The sequence below is a fragment of the Coregonus lavaretus genome, assembly GCF_964263955.1.
Source record: "Coregonus lavaretus genome assembly, chromosome: 6".
Taxonomy (NCBI): domain Eukaryota; kingdom Metazoa; phylum Chordata; class Actinopteri; order Salmoniformes; family Salmonidae; genus Coregonus; species Coregonus lavaretus.
The window spans coordinates 39,532,743-39,550,263 of record NC_139993.1 but is presented as its reverse complement, the minus strand read 5'-3'; the positions used below and the strand labels follow the sequence as shown (position 1 = coordinate 39,550,263).

The window sequence follows — 17,521 nt, the reverse complement described above, 5'->3', positions numbered from 1 at the left end:
ATCTCTGTGAGTAGACTTCTCTAATGTGCGACTATTTCTTTGTGACAATGGTCTTGAGGAAGAATTTAAAATGATTAGTTTTGGCGGCACATGGAACATGCGATGAACCGCCATTACCATTGCTTTCAATTACAGATAGGGTCAATAGGATTCAGTCCACAGCAAATAAGGGGGATGCAGTCCTATCCAGACATGTAATGGAGAGCAATTTACACGTAAACAGTTGCCAAGGTAATTATGCACGACCCTAAACTGCCCTCGTGTTAAGCCAACGGAGTATTATGCCCGTTCCAATTGATTTAAGACCTAAATCAAGCAGTGTAAAACAGCAGTTGGTGAATGCAAAGAAGGCGAAGTCAAACAAGGTGGAGCCCCCAAAAAGCCCGCCAATATACGCTCAAGTAATACACGATCAAGTGGAGGTTCGGGAAAACTGGACAATCGGAGACACACCGGTCCAGGTGGCCAGTAATCCATGCACTGACAGCAAGCTAACTGTAATCACACCAAATGACAAATAAATAATTGACACACCAGTCAAACGAGACAAGAGAGTTAGTCCACGACCTCAGCAAGGCCCCAGAACAACGTGAAACAACAGTGACCGCAGGGCTTCCCCCTCCAAGAGGAAAAGCTTCCACAATTCCACATTCACGGTCTCAGGTAGGACAGAGAGCTGCGGCAACAACGACCGGACCTAAGCGGGAAAGCCATGGTATCAAAACACATTACATACCGACCACTAAACCAAGAAGAGTTCCGATCGATGCATGGGCAATCCTCCACCAGGAGCGCAGGCGCGAGACCTTCATGGCGCAAAGATGAGAGAAGCTCACTCAACGCTGCAGCACCTGCGCATTCTGATCAAGATATTTGGAGAGAGCAACTTACTTGTCTTACTTATTGCCATGAAAGATTAATTAAACATGTCGTTAATAAGAAATACAGAAATCAGAACGGCAGTATAAAAAGAGGACATAATAAAATGGGTTAATGATTTTACATCTTTATTTTAGTCTGTAAACTATCAAGATACTCAGCGCCAAATAGATTATGAAGTGTCAACAGAAACAAACCACGACTACAGCCACGAAGAAGAAGCATGGCGCGGTCAACGTATCAGCAATGGCGGGAATCATGAAAAAGTATTCAATATCATGCGCCATGCTGTTGCACTCAGTGAAGCGATCATCAAGAGTGCATCTGCCACTATCCTATGTCAAGACTACGGTTACCACCATCGATTACCGACACACCACCCAAGTCTACCGCACCACCAGTGCCTGTTTGTCAACCTCAAAAACTGGTCGTTTGAAGCAGCAGACACACAACAAATCCTGTGGGACTTCGACAGCAACCAACTGCTGGAATGAAAGCCCTGTGGTAACCAGGCGACGGTGTGTTCCGCAACCCTCATGTCAAGCAACAACTATCCACCGGACAGGGATTCCTATGGTCTGGCTTTGCAGCCAAGGTCAGCGATGAGATACGTACCTGTCTATGTACCAATGGATGAAGCCATGAGACCTGTCCACTCGGCCGCCTACGTGCCATTCAGCTACATGGAAAATGAGGAAGGAAGGAGGGCGCATAGGCGTCATTGCAGTGCACCCCTCAAAAGGGTCGCTTTACGTAAACCTTGTGGTGGCTCGCAACAACGTGGATTTTTATCATCAATTTAAAACGTTAACAAAACAATCCTCTCAATTTGCTCTATGGAACATAGATTGACTTCAAGAACCACCAGAGCCATGCAAGAAGTAAGCATTTCCTAGACAAAATGAACAAACATTTTCATTTAGAAGTTACATAGTTATTTTATTATACTCATTATTTACAAAGTTAAAGGGTCAGGTTAATAATTGGATTGTACTACCTCTCCATACATTTTCTCAGAACCTCAAAGTACCAGATACCTTGTTAAAGTTTTTTTTATCCTATAACCATGATACAAGATCTCATAACCATACACTAGCCCTATTGTTAAACGACATATCAACAGTCCAGAACTTAGATTATTCTCTTATGACCCATGTCCTATAGGATCTCTTCACAGTTGAAAAGAAGAATGTAAAAAGGACAGCTGTTAGAGCATAGACAGGGATAAACCTCTTAATATTTTCCATACAGCATCCCTTCAGATAGTTGCATAGCCGAGTGCGTAGCTTACTGCTCTGAAAAATTGTATGGAAGGGATTTGTGCATAAAACATGTAACTACCATAACCTGTAGAGAAGTGTGCCCTTGAGTTAATTTTCTCCCGCAATGATTGTCATGAGCAGACTTTGAAGTAGTGTTGATCATAATTATCTAAGCGGCGTTGTAACATTCAATAGTAAGCATAGTACCAGTATTCCCCCCTCCCCCTACAATCAATGGAGCAATAGACCATGATGTTCATATCAAAGTCTTAACAACCCACGGTGTTATGCATCAGTCAGTCAATCAGTGACATCACAAATTAATGTGAGCATTGATGGACTAAAAAAGGTAATCGGAATGAGGATCAGTAACAGTTGAGCTGGGGGATAATACTAAAATATCAGTAACGCAAGTGTTATAAACTAAAAAATCCCAACCACTGAGAATATGTACATATGTGTGAGTGCAGTTATTTTTTGTAACAAACATTTAATGAAGTTGTTAACACAAAACAGCTGTACATTACATTAAGAGCAACATAATGTGTGGACACTGTATGTTCCTAAAGTGCCAAGGTTGTAGGATTGTGCAAATAGAATACTGTATGATAGATCAAAGCATATACAATCAAAACACTGCATCATGAAGAGTTAAAACAAAACAGCGATTTAAATCATGAACCCCTGTCAACCAAGCTACAATGGAGTGAATACACAGGTCCATTTATGCTAAAAAGTAATAGTTCTCTAAAATGATGGCTGCATGAAAAATGTGACCGAATGCTAAATTTTTAAGCATGTTTAACAGCTGAACATTTTGTATTACAAATACATCAATTATTGCTATTTTCATATACAGTATATTAATTGTAATAAATTAAGGCTTTATTGTATTAATCTCCTATTTGCATATTGGCTGTAATTAACTGGTCTAAAAAATGAATTAGTGGAATGGAATCACATAATAGATAAGGAAGTTGACGTGGATAAGAATCAATCTCACTATTCAAGGAATGTCCATTAATAAATATCAGGTAATAGGGAATAGTTGCGGTCCCAGTATCCAGTGGAGAACAACCAGTCCTCAGAGCCGTTGTGGGGATTCTGACCCTGGTGAAACCACCTGGTGATGCAGAAGCGATACAGTGAGCATAATGTAATTTAATGAATGAGAGTTAGTATCTACATAACATTTAGCAATGCATAAGTGAAAAAACAGTATGTCTAAAAAGATAATCATGCATTGGTTGTGTAATAAATGGCCAGTATGCAATTATTTTCATTTGGGCCACTAACTGAATTTCAGAGATCAGAACTAATGCATGCACAGTATATATTAGCACCAGTAGATGGCGCTACCACACAACAGTTTGACAGTGGAGCGCATACGTAAGGCACACCATAGAAGAGCAAGCAACTCAAACCTGGGGCCAAGGGCAGGGTTTCTTCAAGTCAAAGCAAAGGTGCAATACAGAGAACAAGACAATGGAAGAGAAAAGTAGGACTTTGCATTAGTATAAAGCAGTAAACAAGATACCAAAAGAGAAATGTATTAAACAAAGGGAAACCCTATAAAAAGTTAAAATACAGTTGATTTTATATACAAATATTGGTGTATTGGTATACAATACATCGAGAATATAACAAATTCAATTGTCAAAACATAAGTATTTCTCTCATAGTCTTACTTTGTTTTCCACTCGTCATCAGATTTGGAACGGGTTTTGCGTGCAGCTCTCTGTTTCTCTTCTAGCCTCTTCTTCTCCTCACTTGCAAGATCTACATGGAGAAAACGTAAGGGGTTTTCACTGGTCTACCTTTTGATCAACTGTGCACCCAGTGCAAAATCTACAGCACCAGGTCTCACAGGAAGGCCAAGAAGATCATCAACGACCTCAGCCACTCGAGCCACGGCCTGTTCACCCCGCTACCATCTAGTAGGCGGAGACAGTACAGGTGCATCAGAGCTGGGACCGAGAAACCGTTAAACAGCTTCGATCTCCAGGCCATCAGACTGTTAAACAGTCATCACTAGCTGGCCTCTGCCCGGTATCCTGCCCTGAACCTTAGACACCGTCACTAGCCGGCTACCACCTGGTACTCTACCCTGCACCTTAGAGACTGCTGCCCTATGTACATAGTCATTGAACACTGGTCACTTTAATAATGTTTACATACTGTTTTACCCACTTTATATGTATATACTGTATTCTAGTCATGGCTCATCTTATTTAACTACTGCTGTACACACCTTTTCTTTTCACATGGTCTATACACAGTATATGCATTGTTGTCTCTACTTTTTTGCGTTTTGTACTGTTGTCTGTGCCGAACAAGGTTTGTACCATGTCTGTGCTGCTACCATGTTGTGCTGGTGCCATGATGTGTTGCTACCGTGTTGTTGTCATGTTGTGTTGCTGTCATGTTGTGTTGCTACCATGCTGTGTTCTCTTAAGTCTCTCTTTATGGAGTGTCGTGGTGTTTCTTGTCATGATGTTTGTTTTGTCCTACATTTAAAAAATGTATTCCAGCCCCTGTCCCAGCTGTAGGCCTTTTGCCTCTTGGTAGGCTGTCATTGTAAATAAAAATGTGTTCTTAATTGACTTGCCTAGTTAAATAAAGGTTAAATAAAATAATAATAAAAAACATACCATTTATATACATACAGTTGAATTCAGAAGTTCACATACACTTAGGTTTGAGTCATTAAAACTTGTTTTTCAACCACTCCACAATTTTCTTGTTAACAAACTATAGTTTTGACAAGTCGGTTAAGACATTTACTTTGTGCATGACACAAATAATTTTTCCAACAATTGTTTACAAACAGATTATTTCACTTATAATTCACTGTATCACAATTCCAGTGGATCAGAAGTTTACATGCACTAAGTTGACTGTGCCTTTAAACAGCTTGGAAAATTCCAGAAAATGAGGTCATGGCTTTAGAAGCTTCTGATAGGCTAATTGACATCATTTGAGTCAATTGGAGGTGTACCTATGGATGTATTTCAAGGCCTACCTTCAAACTCAGTGCCTCTTTGCTTGACATCATGGGAAAATCAAAAGAAATCATCCAAGACATCAGAAAAAATAGACCTCCACAAGTCAGGTTCATAATTGGGAGCAATTTCCAAACGCCTGAAGGTACCACGTTCATTTGTACAAACAATAGTACGCAAGTATAAACACCATGGGACCACGCAGCCGTCATATCGCTCAGGAAGGAGACGCGTTCTGTCTCCTAGAGATGAACGTACTTTGGTGCGAAAAGTGCAAATCAATCCCAGAACAACAGCAAAGGACCTTGTGAAGATGCTGGAGGAAACAGGTACAAAAGTATCTATATCCACAGTAAAATGAGTCCTATATCGACATAACCTGAAAGGCCGCTCAGCAAGGAAGAAGCCACTGCTCCAAAACCGCCATAAAAAAAGCCAGACTACGGTTTGCAACTGCACATGGGGACAAAGATCGTACTCTTTGGAGAAATGTCCTCTGGTCTGATGTAACAAAAATAGAACTGTTTGGCCATAATGACCATTTTTAAGTTCAGAGGAAAACGGGGGTGCTTGCAAGCCGAAGAACACCATCCCAACCGTGAAGCACAGGGGTGGCAGCATCATGCTGTGGGGGTGCTTTCCTGCAGGAGGGAATGGTGCACTTCACAAAATAGCTGGCATCATGAGGAAGGAAAACTATGTGGATATATTGAAGCAACATCTCAAGACATCAGTCAGGAAGTTAAAGCTTGGTCACAAATGGGTCTTCCAAATGGTCAATGACCCCAAGCATGCTTCCAAAGTTGTGGCAAAATGGCTTAAGGACAACAAAGTCAAGGTATTGGAGTGGCCATCACAAAGCCCTGACCTCAATCCTATAGAAAATGTGTGGGCAGAACTGAAAAAGCGTGTGCGAGCAAGGAGGCCTACAAACCTGACTCAGTTACACCAGCTCTGTCAGGAGGAATGGGCCAAAATTCACCCAACTTATTGTGGGAAGCTTGTGGAAGGCGACCCGAAACTTTTGACCCAAGTTAAACAATTTAAAGGCAATACTAAAAAAATACTAATTGACCCACAGGGAATGTGATGAAAGAAATAAAAGCTGAAATAAATAATTCTCTCTACTATTATTCTAACATTTCACATTCTTAAAATAAAGTTGTGATCCTAACTGACCTAAGACAGGGAATTTTTACTAGGATTAAATGTCAGGAATTGTGAAAAACTGAGTTTAAATGTCTTTGGCTAAGGTGTATGTAAACTTCCGACTTCAACTGTATATATTCTGGACTCTGATATTGCTCGTTCTGATATGTCCCTTTTTTTACTTTTGTATTGTGTGTGTATTGTTATTGTATTCCTAGATATAGCTGCACTGTTGGAGCTAGAGACATAAGCATTTCACTGCGCCTGCGATAACATCTGCAAATCTGTGTACGCGACCAATAAACTTTGATTTGATTTCTGCGTTCAAGGATACTAAGTGTTTGCAGATGAGACACAAGCATGTATCATGATTCTTACCAATATCTCCATTCTCCATGGCTCGTATGTCTGGCCTCAGCCTGCAGTCTGTCTTTGGGATGAGCCCCTCCATATCCTTATCCAGCTCATTCAGTTGCATGGCAAACGACGTGAAGCTATACATCTACAAATACACACAAAAAAACTGTTTCCAGGACTGAATATTTAAATACAAAGCCATGAAGACTGTAAAATGATGCTTTATGATCTTGAGGTTTCTAAGCATCTGCATCTTTATGTGCTTGAATACACCATCCATCTAAACAGGAGTGTTTTCCTATGTGTCTAACCTCTGTTGAGTTTTCTGGTCTTGGGGCTATCCTCCACAGGAGCTGGCTGCCTGGGATCACCTCTACGGTGTCAGCCTCTGGTAAGGGGATCTCCTCCGCCTCCTCACCAGACCCCTGGACAACATCACAAATGTATTTATCTTTATTTAATCAGGGAGACACCATTGAGACCAGGGTCTCTTTTACGAGGGAGCCCTGCATATACAATTTCATAAAGTACATCAAAAAATCTAATACAATACAGGAACACGAGAGGAGCACTCCACTGAAGCTCTTCTACCTACAACTGTAAGAGGTGTCACATAGCACAGTATATATTTTTTTACATTTTACACTTTCAACATGTTTAACTTGACACCCCAGCACATTAAATTCTTGGCAGTAACAAAAACCCTCAGGAATGGAGAACTCAAAGCATGTGTTTGCCATGTAATGGATTACATGAGTTTATGGGGTATACACACCTGTTTGCTGCTTTTCTTTTCCTCTGTCCCCTTCCCACTTCTCTTATGTGCCTCCAATGCAGCAGAATCCACTATGTACATACACTCTGTCCACTTGCCATAGAGAGAACAGACCTTCTTTTTGCTGTGCAAAAACACAAATACTGTCGGTTCAAACACTGACTTCCGTCAATATGGCAACATGCTGGAGAAATATATGAAAAACGTGAGGTACTTTAATAGGCTGGCGAAATCAAAGCCGCTACAACATTAAAATCATACCTTTTGTCCAGAATGTAGCCTTCAACTTTGTGCAATTCCTTGCCAAAAAGGCCACAGGGTTTGAAATTCAGACAGCATCTTTCTCCAGTTCTGTGAAAAAAAAGCAGAAATACCATCAAATAATTTTCTTTTTCATTGTCATACTTCCTCATTCACACATTGCACTTCCTATCTTAGTCTAAACATGTGAGAGTGTTTCCCTTACTTGTGGTTAAGCACCTCCAAGTTGCCATACTGCTCAATCCACAGCTGCCCCACAATGATATTGTGGACGCAACATGTAGGGTTTGTCCATGTGTAGGCCTCATTATACCTGGAAGTACAAATAATAACTTTAAAACAACATATCTTTGAACAATACATTTTGGTTTCACACAGACAACATAAGAAAACAACACACATTAACTGTTGTGTTGTTTGAATGTTGTGTGAATGTTACAGTGCATGAATGAGCAGGCTTACTTGGGCAGCTCCAGTGTGATGATGCCTTTGGGTTCAGCCTCCACGCTCTTGCCCCAGAACTTGAGTTTGGGGTAGATGGAGCCGTGGAACACAAAATCTTTCTTCAGGCCTTCAGCGTGGAACGCACTGACTGGTGGGTGGTGGCTCACCTGCTCTGAGATCAACCTGAACCCCAGGTCTTCTCTGCCAGAGAAAAGGGTGGGGATTGTGAGGGTAAGAGTAGTAACCCATGCTGTAAAATGGCTGGCTCAACACTTCTCATCATCCAAATAAATCACCAGTGCTAGAGATGTACTCCTCCCTCCATCTTCCTCACTCTTACCTGACCAGTTCGTAGGTCTCTCCCAGTAGCGGGTTGAAGGGTTTTCCAGTTCTCTCCCACTGAGAAGCCACAGCAGACACAGCAAACGCTGCCACACACTGCCAATGCAAAACAGATGACTTGATGTAGAGATGTATGGACCTTTCTGGACACATGGACTTTTCTTTACCATTTTCTTTCTACATGCAGTATGTGTGTTATACAATATGTTTCTAATCTTGTCGCTCTCAATTCAAGTGGACAAAAAAAGTTGACCAAAAATAAATCAATAATCAAACCCATGTTCCAGATCATTTCTCGTGTGTACCTTCATCCTCTCTATGGAGTCAGAGGAGGCATTGGCCTGGTGGATGAGATACGTGTGCTCCATGTACTCTGTCAGACGCTGCAGGAAGCTCAGGGGCTCATTAAAAATCACTGGCATGGTAATCTTAGACAGCTCCTAAAAGAGAGAGAACAAGAGAAAGAAAGAAAACGAGAGAGCACAAGTCAGCTCACAAGTAGTTGTACTATGTGATTCCTATCTTTCAACCATTAAATAATAAAAAGTATATTGGAATGAGGAATGAGTAGTTATGCAATTCACCATGGAAATGTGGCATAACTCAAACATCCCATAGGCTCATCATAGCATGACAAGCTATAGCGAAATAATGAAATGTAAAATTCACACACAAATCCTACTCAGAGCATCAATTAGTCCACACAGAACCAAGAAAAGCTGAAGCACTGACATTTAATCACTTACAGTTCTGGGCCATGGCCAAACATTGACCAGGATTAGTTTTCATACTAGGGTTCTGCCTTCGGAAAGTATTCTGACCCCTTGACTTTTTCCACATTTTGTTACGTTACAGCCTTATTAAATAAAGAAAATTCCTCAGCAATCTTCACACAATACCCCATAATGACAAAGTGAAAACAGGTTTAGAAATTTTTGCAAATGTATTACAAATAAAAAACAGAAATACCTTATTTACATAAGTATTCAGACCCTTTGCTATGAGACTCGAAATTGAGCTCAGGTGCATCCTATTTCCATTGATCATCCTTGAGATGTTTCTACAACTTGATTGGAGTCCACCTGTCTATATAAGGTTCCACAGTTGAAGGCACACACCTGTCTATATAAGGTCCCACAGTTGACAGTGCATGTCAGAGCAAAAAACAAGCCATGAGGTCGAAGGAATGGTCCGTAGAGCTCCGAGACAAGATTGTGTCGAGGCACAGATCTGGGGAAGGGTACCAAAAAATTTCTGCAGCATTGAAGGTCCCCAAGAACACAGTGACCTCCATCATTCTTAAATAGAAGAAGTTTGGAACCACCAAGACACCAAACTGAGCAATCGGGGGAGAAGGGCCTTGGTCAGGGAGATGACCAAGAACCCAATGGTCACTCTGTGGAGATGGGAGAACCTTCCAGAAGGACAACCGTCTCTGCAGCACTCAACCAATCAGGCCTTTATGGTAGAGTGGCCAGACGGAAGCCACTCCTCAGTAAAAGGCACATGACAGCCGGCTTGGAGTTTGCCAAAAGGCACCTAAAGACTCTTAGACCATGTGAAACAAGATTCTCTGGTCTGCTGAAACCAAGATTGAACTCTTTGGCCTGAATGCCAAGCGTCATGCCTGGAAGAAACCTGACACCATCCCTACGGTGAAGCATGGTGGTGGAAGCATCATGCTATGGGGATGTTTTTCAGTGGTAGGGACTGTGAGACTAGTCTGGATCGAGGCAAAGATGAACGGAGCAAAGTACAGAGAGAGATCCTTGATGAAAGACTATCCCCATCCAACCTGACAGAGCTTGAGAGGATCTGCAGAGAAGAATGGGAGAAACTCCCAAAATAAGGGTGTGCCAAGCTGGTAACGTCATACCCAAGAAGATTTGAGGCTGTAATCGCTGCCAAAGGTGCTACAACAAAGTACTAAGTAAAGGGTCTGAATACTTATGTACATTTAATATTTCAGTTGTTTTATAGATTTGCAAACATTTGTAAAAACCTGTTTTTGCTTTGTCATTATGGGGTATTGTGTGTAGATTGATGAGGGGGGGGGGGGGACAATTTAAATCCATTATAGAATAAGGTTGTAAAGTAACAAAATGTGGAAAAAGTCAAGGGGTCTGAAAACATTCTGAAGGCACTATATATTACCTTCCCCGGCTACTGAACCACATTCCACATCAGGATTACGACATGTTAGAGCCTGTACATGCTCTAAGCCGTAGCTAAAGAAAAGCCACACAGAGTTGTATAGATGTACGTTACATACTGCACAAAACATCAGTATAGGAGTGACTGAGCTACATTACAGGGACTATTATGGCCATGCTTTAAGAGGAAGGTTCCTATTATTCATCATGTTACAGGGGTTTGGAGAGGAACAATAAAGCAGAGTGCTGGTTGGTAGCTCACCATGCCAATGCATTTCCTCAGGATACTCCAGATGCTAAAGTCATTTCTGGAGAACATGGGTGCTGGTAAACTTGTTCTGGAGTGAGGGACATCCATACACAGACACACACATAAAATAAGGTAAATGTACAAATGACACAAGTATCACTATGTGCTCTGTTGACTTTGACTCTACCCTTATCGTGCAGTGATCTGCATTTCATTCGATTAGACGTGCCAGACATGTAACAGATGCTATATATCTAATGCAGGAGTCATATCTTATTCAGGCGAATATAGTCTGATGAGTGCAACAAAAGCCTTCAGTTAAGTTTCAAGCACGTGTAGAGCGGACATATTGGACCAAGGCCCAGGTATATAAAAGGTGTCCAGTAGCCAGCCGTGGAAATATCTGCTCCTTGAGGCCTTCACTGCTACTCTATTTAAGGTTAGAGTAATTTGACCAACACATGTACATGTAGGCGCCTGCATTCACATGAACACCTACATTCAACATAAACTCTTGCTCACACAAAGACAGGTAAAGAAGATAAAAACCTGTGGATACGCTAGTTCACACATCCCATTTAGTGAATATGCTATTTGATTCACTTCCTAACTGCCAGTCTGGTTGGGTTTGGCTAATTCAACCACCACAGGTTGTTTTTTCATGTTTATTTTCTTTGAGACAATGAATGAGACTGAGTGGAAAAAGCAATACAATTAATGGCCATCCCAAAAACCTGGCCTCCACTCCTACACCCTGATCAGCCTCCAGACTGAAGGGATCAGTGTACATAGGATCCTGCCGAGTTCCGATTATTGCATTACATTGTGACCTCAATGTTTAACTGGTCCTACACAGTGCTCGGCCTTCTCAATGAGAGCCTTTCTCCTGCCTGGCTCGCTAAATTATTCACACTGACTCTGACTTGGCAGGAACAGGGAAAACCCTAAAAATACCCTATAGGTATGAGCCTGGCAGTCTAGGAACACAACAAGTAAACAAGCAGTAAGGTAAATACAAGACTAAAGAACAAGACTTAGTTTTAGGAGCTGGAAGAAACTCCACCTCTGTATTGAGTTAGTCCTAAGAACCACTCATTTTCAACACTGGTCTAAAGTAAGAGAGTGCATTAACCACAGAATGTTTCTTTGCCTTTGCCACTGTTCAAGGCCTTTTTAGAACAGCAAGGGTTTCTCTCAAACAGAAAGGGAGGGACAAAAGTTGAATTAACAAACAAGAAAAATATGACTATATGGTAAGGTATTGTGCAAAGAGGCAAAGTGACTTTTCTTTCCAGGTTTAATCCAAATCGGAAGCTTCTACCTTCTAGCTAAAACAGCTGTGTAATGTAAACAGGACCCTTGTCTATGTGTGCTTGGATGTAGGGTGGATGGGATAGAAGCTGGGTGGGTAGGAGGGGTGTGTCGGAGGGGGCACCTGGCTCAGCTCACCTGTGCCTCACGATCCCATTGGGTTGGGACTCATCCTCATTCCTATGGTGATCCTCTCGAGACATGTTGGTGAGGCTGCTACGCTCGCTGCTGAACAGGACAGATCCTTCCTCGTCCTCGTCGAACGAATGGCTGGCCACCGTCTCAAAGCCGCTCAGAGAGTGCTCCGATTCCGAGTCTGAGAGGGAAAGGTGTAAGCAGGCATGTTGTAAAGGCAGGGACTGGAAATATGAGGTTACAGTGCTATGAATGACTGTGTGTCGCTATTGGCAACTGACACTTTTCCCTGAGCCTCACTAAAGCCCTGAGGGAAGACACCTGATCTGTGGATAGAGTTGCATTTAAAGAGCCCTGAACCAACAGATGAAAGCTGAAGGCATCACTCAATCGATCATTACAAAAATCATCCTAACTATTATCACAGGCCATCTTGTAAAGGACTGTTATAAGCATTTTCAAAGTTGAATAGTACTTTGTAGGAATTTAGGCATTGCTCAATTGCAACTAAATTGCTGCACACATTACATTCAAACAAACAAGTCATCTTAGCACAACATGTAAACACATAGACCGTAAAATACATGAACAGCTAAAGGTATCAAGAAAATAATCATAGTGTCAAACAGGTGAGACAAGCTCTCCCACTTCAATTCCAATCCGATCGTAAAATAAAAACAAGCCATACTCACCAGACACAGCGTCGTGGAAGTCATCCTCACTGAGTGCGCCCTGCGGAGAGGAGCCCTTGACAACGGACTGCTCTAGTTCATGGTGCTCTGTAGCCAGAGTCTGTAACGCTTCAGACAGAATCTTATTCTTCTCCACCTCCTGCTCCAATTTCAGACTGCGCACCTGAGCCCCAAACACACACACACACACACCACAAAACAAGCACGCACGCACACAGTATAATTCATAAATCATACAGTATATGTTTGATGGCACTTTATGGCCTACAAATATCAACACTGAAAAGCAAGTTACAGTATACAGTGAATAGAGTATAGATATCAGCAGAGCTCTCTGTACAGCTGTGAGGACCTATGTTGTGTAGGTCGGTAGACTACAGGATTAGCATACTGACTGACCACTCTCTTTACTGTGCTCAGATCAGCAGACAGACATCACAGGGCCAGAGTGAAGCAGTGCTGAGAGGAACAAGACATGTTTGGCTGTGGTGCCTTAAACCTGACATCTCAAATGACCATCCAGAGAACATGATCCTCATGGAACAAAGGAGATCAGATGACCACAATAGGCAAGGAAATGGCCAATTAGACATACTAGCTACTATCTTCTGTGGAAATACAGTATATAAAAATAGATTTTTTTGTAAAAAAATATATAGAACTGTGGATTGTTGAATCTTGGCCCCTGACCACTTCCTGTTGCGTGGCATACGTTTTTTAAAATTATTATTGTAGTGAGAGCCGTCAACATGTTGCAGCTAGCTCCCCTTCCTCTCTCCCCTTTTCTGTGTCCCAAATGTGTAATTCGCACTCCGACCTGTGTACAGTTTTAGTTAGCTAGCTTGCTTTCGCTATAAGAGGTAGCGAACGCTGAGGTATAAGGGTCGAGTGCGGTGTTTCTGGGGTTAGTTGAAACAGGATAATGTGCGTGGATCACTGCTATGAAGGTCTGGCTACATTTCACTGTTATTTGATTAGTTAATCTGCTAGCCAGCTAGCTATCTAGCTATCTGTTTTCAAATAAGTGTCTGAAGGCCTAGCAAAAGCTGTCTATTCTGTTAAAAGCTGTCTATGCCACCCAAAAATTACTTTGTGCAACAGGAAAATAAATGTGATTGTGGGTTGCTGTAACATCTCTAGCTAGTTCTAGCTCTTGACTAGCTAACATTTGAATAGCTAACGCTGTGAGACACAATAATAGCTACATCCATGTATTGTTGCTAAGCTACCATAGCTGCGCTCTGTGCAAACAACCGTGATATAGCTATAGCCTTTCACCCTCAAAGCTTGTCAAGTTAACCCTGCAATGGACCTTGTGCTAGCTAACTAACTAACTAACTAAACGTAGAGGACTTGGCTACATTATTTTATATTATTAGGCTTAACGTTAGGCACGGTAGCTAGCTAGCTAGATATATCGAAATGCCAGCCCACAATCATAAGCCTAATGTGTCTACTACTACAGTTCAGTTCCATTCCCATGTTTGTGTTGCCCGGCCCGGTGCTTAAACCAGCAACCTTCCAGCTGCTGGTCTGCCTCTCCAACCTCTGTTTCTCAATCCTGGTCCTGGGGACCCAAAGGTGTGCACATTCTTAGTTTTGGCTTAACACTACACAGCCGATTCAAATGATCAACATATCTAGCATTGATTATTTTAAACAGATGTGTAGTGCTAAGGCAAAAACAAAAATGTGCACCCCTTTGGGTCCCCAGGACCAGGATCAGGAAACACTGCTCTAGGGCTAGGCTACTACAGGAGCAATGATTAAGTGTGGTGCCATGACTACAATGGAGCAAGCCCAAGATGACAAAAAAATGGGTATGGAATTGAACTGGCAGCTGGAAGGCTCCCATGTACCATCTCCTGCCATTGTGCCCTTGAGCAAGGCACTTAACCCCCCCACAATTGCTCACCACCTAGGGGTGCTGCACTGCAAGGTGTTGGGAAAAGCAGAAGACACATTTCAGTTCTAACCAATGGACAATAAAGTATATATTCTGTTCTTGTCACAAGATGACTCAAGATCTCTACACCCACACTGATGTTGCCTCTATTGCAGCACTGTACAAGTATTCCTTGTATTGTACTACACTGCCATTACTGTATGTATGTAAACTATTCTGTATCTTCAGAACAAATAAACTGTTTATTACTATGCCTACTTCAACATTTGATACTGTGAAAGACTGTCTCTATTACTATGACTGAGTATTATTGTGAATTACTTGTTTGCGAAATATTGTGATATTGTGAGACTAATATAATTCGCATTATAACGTTTACTTTGTTACTTTGTTGAGAGCGCCGAAATGAGAGCTAAAATTATACCTTTGAACTTAAGATGGGTTAAATGGAATACTAAACGCAATCTGGACACTGACAGGGCTATAACATCTCGCCACTATCCAGGCCTAGTACCCCACGTCCTCTGAAGTGTCTGTCTGGCTAGCTCCGCCTCCGACTTCTCCATACACTGACTAGGCTACATGTAATGCCACTTTTCCGTCTTTATAAGTAGACTTTGTTTACTTTTCTGCTTGTAACATGCATTTGACATGTTGCGTTCTCTAGGGGAGCTAGCTAGCCGGATGTAGGGTGGGGACGCGCGTTTTAAATGACTTTGTTATTATTTACGTTCCAAAAAAGGTTTATACCTAAAATATATCTCATGACCACACACCTTCTCCTTTCAAAAACTGTATTCCTTGGATCCATTGAAACATTGTGGCTTAGCTGGTACTTCTCTGCATAAAGCCAGACAGATGAGCCCAAAAAGTGCATTAACTTTCAAGAGACAGCAAGGAGAGTGTTTCTGGTGAGGGCAACTCAAAGTCGTGAAGGTATATACACCACAATGAACTACAGTACAGCTCAACTGTAACCAAGGCTGGGAATTGATGGGAGTGGAAGCAGACTTGCATTGTAATTGGACCGCCCTACTTACAGATGACATAAGGTAGCATATAAACAAACAGCAAGATGTCTCTGAGGACTTGGTAGAAGTCTGTCTAGGCCTCCACTAAGATCCACTGAAACATCTCATTCAAAGTCAATAACTGACAGCCTGAATGTAATGGATTAATTAACAGTAACAACACAGGCAGTAACTACTTTAGGACCAATCTGCTCAACAGTTTTATAACGAGAGATTATGCAATAATCAGAGTCCCATCCTGTGCAACTTCAGTATAATTATAAATAGCATATTCAACATCATATGATAACCAGGGAGCTGATGTTATTATTATCCCTCACGTTGATGAGGATTCACCAATAAATGGAGAGAAAATCCAAGCTGAAGTAATAAAACTACAGATTCATCAACAATGTAAAATGTCTGTCCAACAGCTATTGTCATCGTTAGTCTCTGTAACACTGTAATAACATCACTGATTCCCAATCACATGTAAAGAGATATATATATATATATATATATATATATATATATATATATATGGCAGTATCATCATTGTTATCATACTTAAACAACATCTACAACCACAAGATGCAGTAGCAGTGAGACAGTCACACTTCAAACCAGGAACCAACTACAATAACACACTTACACAATCACAGCAAAGCTCACTGAACCCAAGTCGCAAATAAACTCACAATAAATGTAGCCTCCTCCATTTGCTTTGCTGGTAAATACTTTCTCCCATAGGATAGGCCTTCAGTGGGATTACTGGCATTCGTCTGTGTGCTCACAGAACAGTGCACTGTTGAGGAGCCAGCAGCAACGACAGCAGTAACAGAATCACCCATCAGGAGATGCTGTGTTATAAATCAGCAGATGATGGTACTGTAGTAGCACCTAGCAGCAGTAGGAACAGTTGCCGTCCCAGTAGTTTGAGCTGGAGAGTGACTCTGAGCAATGGCGGATGTAGTTCTGTAGAGAATCACTATCAGACAGTCACTATCCACCAGAGTGAGTTCAATCCTCCACAAAGCACTCAATTAGATTGACATTTTAGTCCTTTAGCAGACGCTCTTATCCTCTATGAAGTAGTTCTAGTCACAGACATGCTCCGTCTCCACTCAAATTATTAGTGATCTCTGTGCTGCATCTCTTTCCGTCACTATCTGGCAGTGATGAAAATGTATGCACTCACTAACTAAGTCGCTCTGGATAAGAGCGTCTACTAAATGACTAAAAGGTAAAATGTAAAAAATGATGACACATGACCACATGTAGAAATGAGTGACACTCCTCTTCACTCTACCACATCATTAGACTCAAGTTCTCTCCCCCTCTCTGTAATCTCGACATATCTGGACTATTGAGCAAACATAAACACTACACTTACATCTAGGCATTTCCACCTCATACAAACAGATATAATGTACAGAATGATGTAAATGCATGTGGACACATTAGTATATAAAATTGTGCCTCATTAATAGTTCACCCTCAGGTCCATGTACACCATTGTATGGGAGAGCAACACCTACCAAGGTCATGACAGCTGGTCAGTTTTATACTGTACAGTGGCTCCACAGCCTCCTC

General features: G+C 41.6%; 1 protein-coding gene across 4 annotated transcripts in view; it reads right to left on the bottom strand.

Annotated features, from left to right (window-relative positions):
* Nucleotides 1-2,611: 2,611 nt before the first annotated feature.
* osbpl1a (oxysterol binding protein-like 1A) overlaps nucleotides 2,612-17,521 on the bottom strand; it is a 49,509-nt gene continuing 34,599 nt past the window's right edge. For 3 of the 4 annotated variants that reach the window (XM_084164188.1, XM_084164186.1, XM_084164189.1), the window contains 14 exons: nucleotides 13,013-13,175; nucleotides 12,324-12,501; nucleotides 10,887-10,962; nucleotides 8,777-8,911; nucleotides 8,470-8,567; nucleotides 8,148-8,330; nucleotides 7,891-7,998; nucleotides 7,686-7,775; nucleotides 7,425-7,548; nucleotides 6,961-7,074; nucleotides 6,671-6,794; nucleotides 3,830-3,920; nucleotides 3,566-3,586; nucleotides 2,612-3,264 (listed from right to left, as the gene is read on the bottom strand). In XM_084164188.1, coding sequence (XP_084020314.1) covers nucleotides 3,162-3,264; nucleotides 3,566-3,586; nucleotides 3,830-3,920; nucleotides 6,671-6,794; nucleotides 6,961-7,074; nucleotides 7,425-7,548; nucleotides 7,686-7,775; nucleotides 7,891-7,998; nucleotides 8,148-8,330; nucleotides 8,470-8,567; nucleotides 8,777-8,911; nucleotides 10,887-10,962; nucleotides 12,324-12,501; nucleotides 13,013-13,175 — 1,608 coding nt within the window. In that variant the 3' untranslated portion in view covers nucleotides 2,612-3,161. The remainder of the gene's footprint in view (nucleotides 3,265-3,565; nucleotides 3,587-3,829; nucleotides 3,921-6,670; nucleotides 6,795-6,960; nucleotides 7,075-7,424; nucleotides 7,549-7,685; nucleotides 7,776-7,890; nucleotides 7,999-8,147; nucleotides 8,331-8,469; nucleotides 8,568-8,776; nucleotides 8,912-10,886; nucleotides 10,963-12,323; nucleotides 12,502-13,012; nucleotides 13,176-17,521) is intronic. The other variant, XM_084164187.1, reaches the window with a different exon arrangement.